The sequence below is a fragment of the Enoplosus armatus genome, unplaced genomic scaffold (genome assembly GCF_043641665.1).
Source record: "Enoplosus armatus isolate fEnoArm2 unplaced genomic scaffold, fEnoArm2.hap1 Scaffold_91, whole genome shotgun sequence".
Taxonomy (NCBI): Eukaryota; Metazoa; Chordata; class Actinopteri; order Centrarchiformes; family Enoplosidae; genus Enoplosus; species Enoplosus armatus.
The window spans coordinates 1-12,500 of NW_027261283.1; the positions used below are offsets into that span (position 1 = coordinate 1).

The following is a 12,500-nucleotide window of genomic DNA, read 5'->3' on the forward strand; positions in this document are numbered from 1 at the left end:
CATGGCCCCGCCACATTTGAGGGGGCACAACGTGGCTGAGGTGCAGAAGAAGGAGTTTGTCTGCACAGGTAGGTTGACTTGACACATTTGCTTTGTTGTCTATTTCGTGACTTACATCTGCTTGCTGTTTTACAGTGGCAAACCCACCTTTTGCTTTGTCTCGTTTTCTTACTGCCTTTTGCTCATGCTTTTCAAGATGGGGACGAAGGCAAGTATTCATCTTCCATTGCATGGCTTGGCTTCAATCACACGCACTGCACTTACTGAAATATGTTTTTTTTTTGTATGTATTTCTGCACTTTTTATGAAGGAGCACAAGATTAAAAATAATACTATAGATAGACAAGGTCACTATCGCATTAAGGGGCAGTATCTCTCTCTCACCTGCACACTTTGTTACCTGGCTGCTGCTTCACACTTTGATTTCTTTGATTTTCTTCACTGAATTCTGTCAGCTTCAATATCCTTCGCCTTTGGGATTTTACACCAAGCATAGCTATTACCCATGGATAATATTGGCCCTCTGTCTCTGTGTAGGTCACCAGTCGTCATCATCTTCCTCCTGCAGTGTGTTACAGTGCCCAGAGTCCTGCACCTGCAGTAACAACATCGTGGACTGCAGAGGGAAGGGACTGACAGAAATACCCACCAACCTGCCTGAAACCATTACTGAGATGTAAGGCACACATATACAAGTACACACACACACACACACACATACACACCTGCTTTACTCTGCATGCATATACATGCACACAAACTCCTGCATCCACGCTCGGTGCAGTGATATTTCTTTTGCTCTTTCACAGTGCTTCTCTCCATTTTCCGTCTTTGTCTCTTTCCACCTTTCTGTTTCACTACTTCTCTTTCTCTCTGTGCAGTGGAATAAAACCACACATCTGTGAAATGAGAAAGCCTGGTCATGCAGCTCTTCCCTGCTTAACAAAATAATGAAGGGATGAGGGAGGGAGAATTGAAAGATTAATCTGAAGGACAAGACAGATCATATCTCTATCTAAAGGAGGGACTAACATGAGACCTGACTCTGAAGTGACCTGACTTGAGATATGCTTTGACAAGACTTGAGATTTGACTTAGACTTGTCTTGATTGATTTTAAATTGACTTGGACCTATCTTGAAGATTTTAACTTGACTTGGACTTGCCCTCAATTACATAAAAACAGAATACAATACAGCATAATGCTCCTCTAGAATCCATTAAACCATGTTAGTAATGAAGAAAGAGAACAGCAAACGAAAAACAAACTCATTTTAGGGAAATGTTTCACAATCGAACGGTTGGTTTGCAAATCGCGTTCCAGTCAACCTTTCTTGTCACGGTGACTGAACATGTGAAATGTTTAGAAAACGGTTGTTTGGGTCTGTTTTCTCTTTTGTTTCCCCCCCTCCCTCTCTCTTTGTTTCTCCTGACCCGGCTTGATTTGTTTGGGCCTGACTGACGCAGAGTCAGACTGGCACTTAATGGAACACTGCCTAGATAGTTAAGAGTGTGTGTGTGCTTGTGTATTTGTGTGTCCGTCTTGACTGTACACATGTTAAAGAGGGCAACCGATCAGTGAAATGTGACTTTGGCAACAGTCATCAAAGCGCCTTATCTGAAAATGTTCCCCTTAGCCAGAGCCCCAGGGACTGAGCAGCAGTCAGCGATACAGCAGAGATAGCTCTGAGATAGGGGAATGTTAATGTCGCTCCTCAATGGTCTGTGTGTATGTTTGGTTCCAGACGACTGGAGCAGAACGCCATCAAGGTGATCCCAGCTGGGGCCTTTTCTCCTTATAAGAAGCTGCGCAGGATGTGAGTAGATGAGGAGATACTTGTACTGTGAACCCTGTCAGCCAAAACTTCTGTTTCTGTCCTGTTTGTTGCTTGTGTTGACCCTCCATGTTTCACTTTTCATGTTTCTCTCCCCCTCACTGACTCTGTCTCTGGTTCTTTGCCACTCTGTCTCTTTTTCTTTGGCACTGTTCTTCACAGAGACTTGAGTAACAACCAGATATCAGAGTTAGCCTCGGACGCCTTCCAAGGTCTGCGCTCCCTCAACTCTCTGTGAGTACTGTGTGATATGTTTGTATTTATGGTGCAGTATACCCAAAACACTGTGATATAGCCCTTTGAATCTCAGGATCTTACTGTTCCAAAATCTGTTTATCCAACCTTAAATCACTTCTATCTGTTATGTTAACATCGCGCTCTCCAAGTTAATTTCTGAGATCTGGGAACACAATAACATCGAACAAACGTGACAATGTGAGCATGTCTGAAATTATGCACAGGAAAACTACTGCTATGCATGGTAGGTGCAAGTTGAACCAAGAAGTCGGTCTGTATATTATGATGGATGTTTACAGTGCAATGTTATTTGGGTAATAACTGACGGTTCGCTTAAAAACGTCCACCAAACAATTGTCCAACCATAGCTTAGCAAATGTAACTGCTATTAACATATTAAGAGTTAACTACATTATTATGTGGGGTTACAGGTAGGTTACATTAGAAAAAGCCCCATCGAGGACCCACAGATCCACTGTGTGGGAGCCAGTATAACAGTCCTGGATGCTAAAAACCATGATATCAGAGTTTAGAATTTAAAAAGAAATGTGCCCATGTGTCAAACACCAAAGCAATCCAATACAAAACAAGAATACCATTTTATTTTCATAAGACATTTTAAATGCACTTTTGACAAGAACGTTTGTGCTGCCGGCTTCCTCTTCGGCCCGAATCTCAGGTCGGACCATCTGCTTTGCGTGTGAAGCTTTGGGAAGGAAGAGCAGTAGAGGGAGTGAGGGATGCAGAGTTATTTCATGAAGGAGTTATATTAAGGTCTCGTCTCTCCAAAGTCAATAATTCATAAATGCTGAATTGCTGAATGGAGGCTTCTGCCACCTCATTACACATTCACCACAGAGAGAATGGGACACACACATTCATGCTGACACACCACATACAGTATGGCTTTCACATTAAGCTGCACTGTGTGTTCATTGTGTGTCAGGGTTTGGTTGGAGAGGATGTAAATGAGCCATCGATTCTGTCTGTGCGTGTGTCTGTATATCTTTATGCGTGTGTGTGTGTGTGCGTGTGTGGGTGCGCGAAACAATACGTGCTAACGTGTGTGTGAGACACAAATGAAGCGTCCACTCCTTGCATCGTGTGTTTCCCAACCTCAGGTCTCTCAGGGACAGCCACTCAGCACAATGAAATAAAAGCCAATCTAAAACACATGTCTTTAGACTGCCTACATACACAGCTCAACTCAGCGTGGAGCGTAAAGATGACTGATAACTGTGTGTGTGTGTGTGTGTGTGTGTGTGTGCGTCTAAGGTATTTGTTGGTCAAGGCGGTGGCAGTCTCAGCCTTGACCTGTTTGTGTATGTAATCTGATGTATTTATAAAAAGCTTTTCTCTGATAACAGTGCACATTACTCGCACTGTAGCCGCAGCCAGATTTATGGAGGGTGTTTTTTTTTTATTGTGACATTTAGATGAAAAGTAAAATTCAAGTCTTTAGTGTTGACATAAAGCCAGGTGTTGACACAAAGTCAGTGTTTTTATTAGTCGCGTATTATTGGTGTTTTAACTTGGAAGCCAAAAAAGAAAAATAGAAAAGAGAGTGGTATGATGTTTTATTAAGCTCTTATCGTTTCCTTAATGTTTTTCTCTGGGTGTTTCTGTTTTAACTTCAGTAAAGAGCCAAAGTCCCACCCCGTTAGTTTTATGCTGCATTCACGTAAGGTCGGCAGAATTAAAAGAACCGTAAAAACCACCCCGTTACTCTAACTTAGGAGCGTTAAAGCCTTTTTACAAGATGGTTACACCCATAATTAGGCTTTTAGTCACACCAGATAAACAGCCTACATTTGTTATTTTTATTGTCTTACATATTTGGAGCATATTCATATTTAGAACAATCATTTCTATTAGCGTTAATATCAGATTTTACTGGTGATGGAGGATTTGCAGCCATTTTGCCACAGATTTGGAGATATTGTAGCAGTCAGACATTCCCCATACCTGGGACCCAGAATTACAACAATCTTTCCCACAGGCTGCTTGTAATTAAGGTCTGTTACAATTTCACTTGAACGCAGCATTAACTGACACACTGTCACGATGGGCTCTGCATTTTTTGAACACTAATGAAATAGGAATTTTATGTTTGATAACAGAAGGTAGTGAGAATAGAGATAATTTGTCTCTCTTTACAGTACATGCAGAGTGTTAATATAAATAATATTACTGGGTAATATGTGTGGTCTTATTCACAACTGTGTTTGTGCTCCACAGGGTACTATATGGGAACAAGATCACAGAGATTTCCAAAGGACTGTTGGAGGGACTGTTTTCTCTGCAGCTATTGTGAGTAGACACACACACACACACACACACAGTTGTAGTTGCAATTAAGAGCTCACATCCACATCTTATTGATATTCTGCTGAAAAGTGCTTACCTAAAACATTGTCATCAGAGTGGAGACATTGTGATTGAAAGCCATCATCACTGACCTGTAACATTTGAAACACTCATCGAAGAATGATAACAGGATAAGTCCTCATCCCCCATCTCTTTCTCTCTCTCTCTTTACTCTGTCGCTTCTCTCTTTCAGGCTGCTGAATGCTAATAAGATAGCGTGTCTGCGTGTGGACGCGTTTCAGGACCTCCACAACCTCAATCTGCTCTCACTCTATGACAACAAGCTCCAGACCATCGCCAAGGGGACCTTCTCATCGCTAAGGGCCATACAAACACTGTGCGTACACACACAAACACCTATCTCAGTGTACACACAAGAAATTATGCACATGTTTTTATTTCACACTTGCTTTGGCAATGTAAACGTCTGTTTCCGATGACAATAAAGCCCCTTTGAATTGAATTAAATTGAATGAGAAGGCGTGAAACTTTGAGCAGTGGCTGGCAATCATCATATCTGGACAACTGCGGGATATAAACAAACATCTATTATATTTTCAGAATAGCACTGTAGAAAAAACAGTCAAAAGAAAAACATAATTTGTTGTCCCACTTTTTAAAAAACGTTCTTCAGTTATCTTAAAATCAGCAGGAAACAGCATCTTTTGTTGTCAGCTTTGACAATAATCACAACTAAATACACCATTTTGCACTGATGTTTCAAATTACACACAGAGTGATCTATCACAGAAGAGGTACATACTGTGTACTAATTTCACCACTTTCAAGAGCCTCAATAGACTTTCATCTGACTGAAAAACACTGTTCTAGATCTTAGTATGCTCCCCTGAGTAGATATTTATTGTCCTTCTTCGCTACTTAGTGGATAAAACAGGAGGGGAAATTATAACACATTGAAAATATCGCACAAACTATCTCCTATAATGCAAAGCACATCACTCTCTGATTTATGACAGTGGTCAAGTATTCAAGGGTGGAGTTTTCCTTCAATAAATTACATTTTACCCTTTAAAGACCCTGTCTTCATGAAACATAAATCAGTTTGATGTTAGATTGATGAACGCTGTCAATGTATGTCATAAGGTCATAAAAGTTCTGTCAGACTAATGGGTTACAATCCTGCTAATACAAAGTTGTCTGAACATGGGTTTCCCAAAACATACAGCACTGGTTAAGCCCAATCAGTTGGTTTTATTAAAAAGAATAAAGGATGATGGCGGTATAAAATTATTGTAATTGGAACGACATATCCACCAAGTCTTCCTCCACAGACATTTATCAACAGCAAGTGAAGACTAAACTACCTGTACACCACTATTTTCTTTGTCGTTTTATTTGCCAAATCAGTGTTTCTCCTCATTTGCATACAAAGTATATTTTTACTTCGCTGGTCAATCCCTCGTCGCCTGGAAGCTCACAATGCCTTGCTTGCGTCCTATAGAAAATGAATAGGGACAAACTTTGCACCGCTTCCCGCCACAGGATTTTTGCGTAAGGGAATACAATTTGAAATTCATTAATTACACTTACTTACTAAGTAAGAGTTACTAATCCCAGTAACACTGTTACGTTGGCATTTGACGGTCGGCTTGTTTGCTGTTTTACTTTGAGTTTGATGGAGGATTAAAGTCAGTTTGTTCTCTTTGCGTTCATTGGACAGGTTGGTACGTAAATGCTAGCGTGGCGCGGAGACTGGAGGTGTGAGGAGGTGGTTAACTTCTACCAAAAGAGTGGAAATGCGATTCCCAGTAACTCCAAAGTTGTCGTATTCGCTTGCTGTGTGTTCTTAGCTAGCTTGCTAACGCTAGCCACTGGCCAGTCTACATTCATATATCGCCTACACTTCTGGAGAGCTGTGGGCAGGGCTAAGCTAAGTTAAAGGGCTAAAGGCTAAGCTAAGTTAAAGGGCTAAAGGCTAAGCTAAGTTAGCTGCTGGATGGTTCCTTTCACTTCCTTTGAAACAAGCAGGGCTGCCTGCTTGTTAAACCACAATGTACAGTTGTCTTTTTCTACATGTTTACTACAGAAGATGTGACGTGTGGGTGTGGAGGATTTGGACTTGTTCAAATACGTGAGGCTGTGCTTGAATTGTCATCCATATTTTTAATGGATAATGGATATATCTTTGGTTTTTAGTCAGTTTAATTCATTGTTAGATTAGGTTAGTTTCACCTTTGCGTTGCCTGGTAACGGAATGTAAAGAGTAAGTAGTGTTGCTACGGTTACCTGGCCAGGGTATTGATTTAGAACTGCATTTAAACTGCTGATTAAAGCTATTTTGAGGTGTCCTTTCTTTTATTTGTTTAAACTTTATTGAAGATCAATTCAAGTGACACATAGACATACATATATATATAATTCAAATGTTTGAATTGTTCTTTTTGATTCTGGTATTCATCAATGGTGTTAAAAAAATGTTTTTAAATCACTTTCGAAACAAATAAATAGCGGTTGGCTTGTTGACCATTTACTTTTATGAATTAAAATATAACCCCAGGTGGTTGAAAAGACAACAAACATATTTCATTCCAAAATAAATGCTTGAGGTGTCCTGACACATGATTTTATTACACATCTGCCCTCCTATCATAAACAAGTATCTTCTGTGGCCATATCCACACTCAAGAAACTGAACATTTTTACAAATATATATTGTTCTGACATCTTTGTTTTTGTGTGCTCCATGTCTGTGTGTGATGTGTGTGTGTGTGTGTGTGTGTGTGTGTGTGTGTGTGTGTGTGTGTGTGTGTGTGTGTATCAGTCACTTAGCCCAAAACCCGTTCATCTGTGACTGCCATCTGAAGTGGCTGGCCGACTACCTGCAGGACAATCCCATCGAGACGAGCGGTGCACGCTGCACCAGCCCTCGACGGCTCGCCAACAAACGAATCGGACAAATCAAGAGCAAGAAGTTCCGCTGCTCAGGTACAAACACACACTGCATTGTAATCACATTGATTCACACATGTACAGATTCCTACACATAAGACCCAAAGTGACACACTGTCCTGTATTCTCATTTTGTGTCTTCCTGCTGGGACTTTCCCTCAGACTCTCTTTATTAACCTCAACTCCCTGTTTTCAGCATTTTCTGGCATCTCTCTCTCCCTCAATTGACCACACACACACACACACACACACACACACACATAGCCAGTGAGTACTTTCTTCTCTAGCCTTTTGTTCTTTTGTTGTTTTTCACTCTCACTCTGTCTCTGTCTCTCCATTAGCTAGAGAACAGTATTTCATCCCAGGTATTGTACATCGAGCATGTGTGTGTGTGTGTGTGTGTGTGTGAGAGAGTATATGTGTGTGTGTATAAGACACTGTAAGGTCCATCACTGCGGATGCTGAACACTCACACACTCTCGACACTTGGAGTGACTTGCCTTGACTGACACCTTTTGAATGCCAAGACATTTTCTTTTAATGGTCTAACGTACACCGTAATGCATCACGTCTTAACCAGGCACCAGATAATCACGCTCTTGTCCTTGCACTGGGTTTTCGATGTTAACCGTAACCTTGACGATGGAGGGAGAAAAACAATTGCATTAATAAGGTCAGGCCGCTGTCAGCTTGGCACCACATGTGAGACTCTGTATAAATAAAAGCATATTGGTACAGTGATCACGGAGACTATATTTAATACTAGTCCTCCTTGCTTCTTAGCACATCTGATGATAGCTAATGTATGAGCGTGTGTCCGCGAGCATCTGTGTCTGTTTCGCCCACTGCAGAACATCAAAAGGTCACACAGTTACCATGCTCCGAGGGGCGCTGGGAAATATGTAAATCAGACATGCATATGAGATCAGTAGCAGGGCTAAAGGCGGTCATTACCACAGCAGCACACAGAGGAGGCATGGTGTGTGTTGGATGAGAGAGTGTGTGTGTGTGTGTGTGTGTGTGTGTGTGTGAGTGTGTGAGTGTGTGTGTGTGTGAGTGTGTGTGTGCTCACTGCAGTCGTTAACTCACCGGGGGAACAGAGGTTTCAAAGCCCAGATACCACATACGGTGCAAAGCTGAATAATTTAGGAACATTTGCGGTTGAAAAGTTGAATAAACATGTTTTATTCTGTGGTACAACCTTGGTATCACGCCTTAGATCAATACATCTAAAATTATCTATTTTGCATCATGTCCCCTATTTCACGGTGTATTATTTTGGATCCTATCTCATATTTCAGTTTTTTTTTCTGGGCACTTTAATTCGAGTTTCATCCCTCCTACCATTTCTTGTTTTAGTCTAAGATTGGACCATCTGAAGTGATTGATGTCAAAGAATACACAAAACAAAACAATGCACTTGCAGTTGTGAGAGTGTTTAGAACTGGCTGCATTTTATTGTTCACTGACATGGCGCTTTTATCTGGTTATGTGTGCTTTTTGTCATCTCGCGATCCCCTCAAAAACAAGAATCAGTCGTGCTTCGAGCAAACGAGGCCGGCATGTGTGTTGGATGAAAGCCCCCACCAAATGTCATGTTATGCCGGCACGATTCTCACTATTCACGAGTCATTACCCCTTTAAATGAATCACTGCCTGGGGGACTGCACATGAAAAAATTGCAGCATTTCTTCTCAGATTTTCATCAGCTTTTTCCCTCCTGTTCAAATAAACGAGTGAAATCCCTTCTTCTTTCTCCTACTGCCTCTCTCACACACTCAGGAGTACACCATGTGGGCTGTAAGTAACACACACACAAACACAACGATTCTTGCGTCAACTCCGAATCCCTCACCTCTCGTCCCCTGAGCCGGCCTCCGACCTTTGACCTCTACCACCGTGACCTTTGACCCCCCTCTGTGACTCCTCTTGTCTGTTTACAAACAACAACAATCAGAAGATTCATAAGATTTACATTTTATTACACAGCAGTTCATGTATTTTTTTTCTCTTTATGCTGTTCCTGTGTGTGTGTGTGTGTGTGTGTGTGTGTGCCCATGTCCATGTTTGTTGGTACATGTGTGTATGTGTGTTCCTAGTAGTCAGGGCTTCTCTTGCCTTCAGTGCTGCTGTAACTCTCCTCCCACTCCTCTAACTGCTGCTCTGTTCCTGCTCTCGTGTGTCGTGTCTGTAGGTTTAGATGTCCTTAGATGTTCCAGTCTCTCCTTCTCTTCCCTGCTTCCCCTGCTCTTTCTTTTCTCTACCTTCTCCACCCTGTCTGATCTCCTCCTCTTCTTCTCCTCCCCTTCTTATCATTGCTCCCCTTTCTCTCTTCAAAGTGATACACTTCCTCCAATGGCTCCTGCTTTTCAGCCCTCATCTTTCTATCTTTCTTCCTTGGATTCCTCCTCTTCATGTCTCTATCTTTACCTGACCTCCTCTCCTCTCATCCTCCCCTCTCCTTTCCTCTCCTATTAATTCCATCTCTATCTTATCCTTTCCTCTCCCACTCTTCTACTCTCCTATCCTCTCTTCTCATCTCATCTCCTCCTCACCCTCTCCTCTCCTCTCCTTCTCATCTTCTCCTCTCTTACTTCTCTCTCTCTCCTTCTCAGCAGTTTCTTTCCTCTCCTTGTCTCTCTCTCTCTCACTCCTTTTTTGTTCTCTCTCCTCCGTCCCTCTTCTCGTTACTCCTCTCCTTTCCTTTCCTCTTCTCTCCTGCTCGTCCTCTCATCTCCTCTCCTCTCCTCCTTTACACCCTCTCCTTATCTTCCCCTCTCCCTTCCTCTCCTTCTCTCCTCATCCTTGCCTGTCCTCCTTCTCCTTCTGTCCTTCCCACCCCTGTGTTCCAGCGGAGGAGCAGTCAGTCAGCAGGTTGTTCCTTTGTGCTTGATCTAACCATGTGGCTGCCAGGTTCCTAAAGTGGAACATGGTTCTGTCAAGCACCATGGAACGGCCCTGCAAAACCCTACAGCATGGCCAAGACGCAAGAGACAGCAATCTCCCGTCACCCCCGCAACCTGTGTGTGTGTGTGTGTGTGAGAGAGAGAGAGAGCCCTTGTGTCTGTGCAGTATGATAGATGACTGCCTGGGTGTGCGTGAGCATTTTTCTGCTATGATCTCATTTTTGAGGCTGTTTTGTTTGTGCTGTGGTTTCTAACTCTAACACGTTGCTTTGTAGTCTGACAGGACTGAAAACCTCCAATATGTTTGTTCTTGTGTGGATGCGTGTGTGGCTGTATACATGTCTTGATCTCGACAGCTTGTGTGTCTTGTGAACTTGGCTCCTTTCAGGCTGTGATACACATGCAGCATTTTGAAGTAATGCTCGTGGGGGAATGTTGCATACGATCATAATCAGCAATGTTTTGTTTGTTTCCGAACATGTTTGGTTCATTTTGACAATTTACACTCCAAACAAAAGCGGCACGGCCCCTCTGCGCTTTTTCAAAATCCTTCCATTGTATCACAACCTTCACTTTGGCCATCCGCTGTGTTTTTGTTGGAACGGGTACCAGTAAACGCTGGGGTTCAACTCTCGCATGACGAGGGCGTTCGGTGACGTGCTTGTGATTGTGACCAGGTACCGAGGATTACCGCAGTAAGCTGGGAGGGGACTGCTTCGCCGACTTGGCCTGCCCCGAGAAGTGCCGTTGTGAGGGCACCACAGTCGACTGCTCCAACCAGAAACTCACCAAAATACCAGATCACATCCCCCAGTACACCGCCGAACTGTGAGTCACACTGTGTTTGTCTACTACAAAGTGTATCCGTGTGTGGTGTAGAGGAGACCTCGCGTTTCAGCCTTGATCTCCTCCTCCTCCTCCTCTATCACTGTCTCCTCTGTTGTTGTCTCTCTTTCTCTCTGACCACCTCTTCTCTCCTCTGTTCCTAGGCGTCTGAACAACAATGAATTCACTGTGCTCGAGGCGACGGGGATCTTCAAAAAGTTGCCTCAGCTGAGGAAGATGTGAGTCAGACATGTTGTAAACGTAACGGGAACAAAGCGTCACATGTGGTTATCAGGAAGTCATACTCAGGTCACACAGAGAAAAAAATACATGTGTATTTCTGCTCCTCTTTGCTCAATTCCCTCTTGCTGTCTTTGTCCTCCTCTTGTCCTCTCTACATCTTTCCTCTCTCTTGTTTTCACTCTTTTCATTCTTACTGCCTTCTTACCTTTCTTCCTCCTGCCTCCCACTCTTTGCAGTAACCTGAGTAATAACCGTATCACTGACATAGAGGAGGGGACATTTGAAGGAGCCTCGGGGGTCAATGAGCTGATTCTGACCTCCAACAGACTGGAGAACGTACACCACCGCATGCTGAAGGGACTCAGTGGCCTCCGCACACTGTGGGTACACACACACATACACACAGTTACTTAAATGCATATGCAATCACATTATCAAGTAATGTGTCCACACAAACATTTAAAACATGCGAGCATGCATAATTCACAGGTTTATAATATCATAATATATCTATTTTTATTCATCACAGAACATTTAAACATTTATTCCTGTGTGTGTGTGTGTGTGTGTGTGTGTGTGTGTGTGTGTGTGTGTGTGAGCAGTATGCTGAGGAGTAACCGTATCAGCTGTGTGAGTAACAGCAGCTTCGTGGGGTTGAGCTCAGTGCGTCTCCTGTCGCTCTACGACAACCAGATCACCTCCATGAACCCCGGAGCCTTCGACACACTGCACTCCCTGTCCACGCTGTGAGTACCCGCACTCTCCGACACTCAAATGTACAAAAAACAAGCACACATACACCCAAAATAAAACAAGTCAACACATCCAACTCCTCTCTTTGTTCTCCAGCAACCTTCTGGCCAATCCCTTCAACTGTAACTGTCACCTGGCTTGGCTCGGTGATTGGCTGAGAAGGAAACGCATCGTCACTGGTAACCCTCGCTGCCAGAATCCTTATTTCTTGAAGGAGATCCCCATCCAGGACGTAGCTGTCCAGGACTTTGCCTGTGAAGACGGTGAGGCCGAGCAGATTTACATTTTTACACATGACGTTCTATAACATCTGCAGCCTTGACAAATTTTGTGATTTTCCGTCATTCTTCCTCGCCTCTCCACCACTCCATCCATCTCTCCGTCTCCATCAGGTAACGACGAGAACAGCTGCTCTCCAGTGCTGA

At 43.1% G+C, this 12,500-nt stretch overlaps 1 protein-coding gene across 1 annotated transcript in view; it reads left to right on the plus strand.

The window, feature by feature from the left end:
• Position 1: 1 nt before the first annotated feature.
• Positions 2-12,500, plus strand: part of LOC139307345 (slit homolog 2 protein-like) — a gene marked incomplete at its 3' end in the record, with an annotated part of 27,903 nt that continues 15,404 nt past the window's right edge. Inside the window, exons 1-16 of the mRNA XM_070931147.1 lie at positions 2-68; positions 197-208; positions 538-676; positions 1,745-1,816; positions 1,997-2,068; positions 4,310-4,381; positions 4,632-4,775; positions 7,221-7,384; positions 7,690-7,713; positions 9,131-9,148; positions 10,932-11,082; positions 11,244-11,318; positions 11,559-11,702; positions 11,925-12,068; positions 12,172-12,338; positions 12,468-12,500. The exon at positions 12,468-12,500 is cut by the window's right edge and continues 100 nt beyond it. Coding sequence (XP_070787248.1) covers positions 2-68; positions 197-208; positions 538-676; positions 1,745-1,816; positions 1,997-2,068; positions 4,310-4,381; positions 4,632-4,775; positions 7,221-7,384; positions 7,690-7,713; positions 9,131-9,148; positions 10,932-11,082; positions 11,244-11,318; positions 11,559-11,702; positions 11,925-12,068; positions 12,172-12,338; positions 12,468-12,500 — 1,498 coding nt within the window. The remainder of the gene's footprint in view (positions 69-196; positions 209-537; positions 677-1,744; positions 1,817-1,996; positions 2,069-4,309; positions 4,382-4,631; positions 4,776-7,220; positions 7,385-7,689; positions 7,714-9,130; positions 9,149-10,931; positions 11,083-11,243; positions 11,319-11,558; positions 11,703-11,924; positions 12,069-12,171; positions 12,339-12,467) is intronic.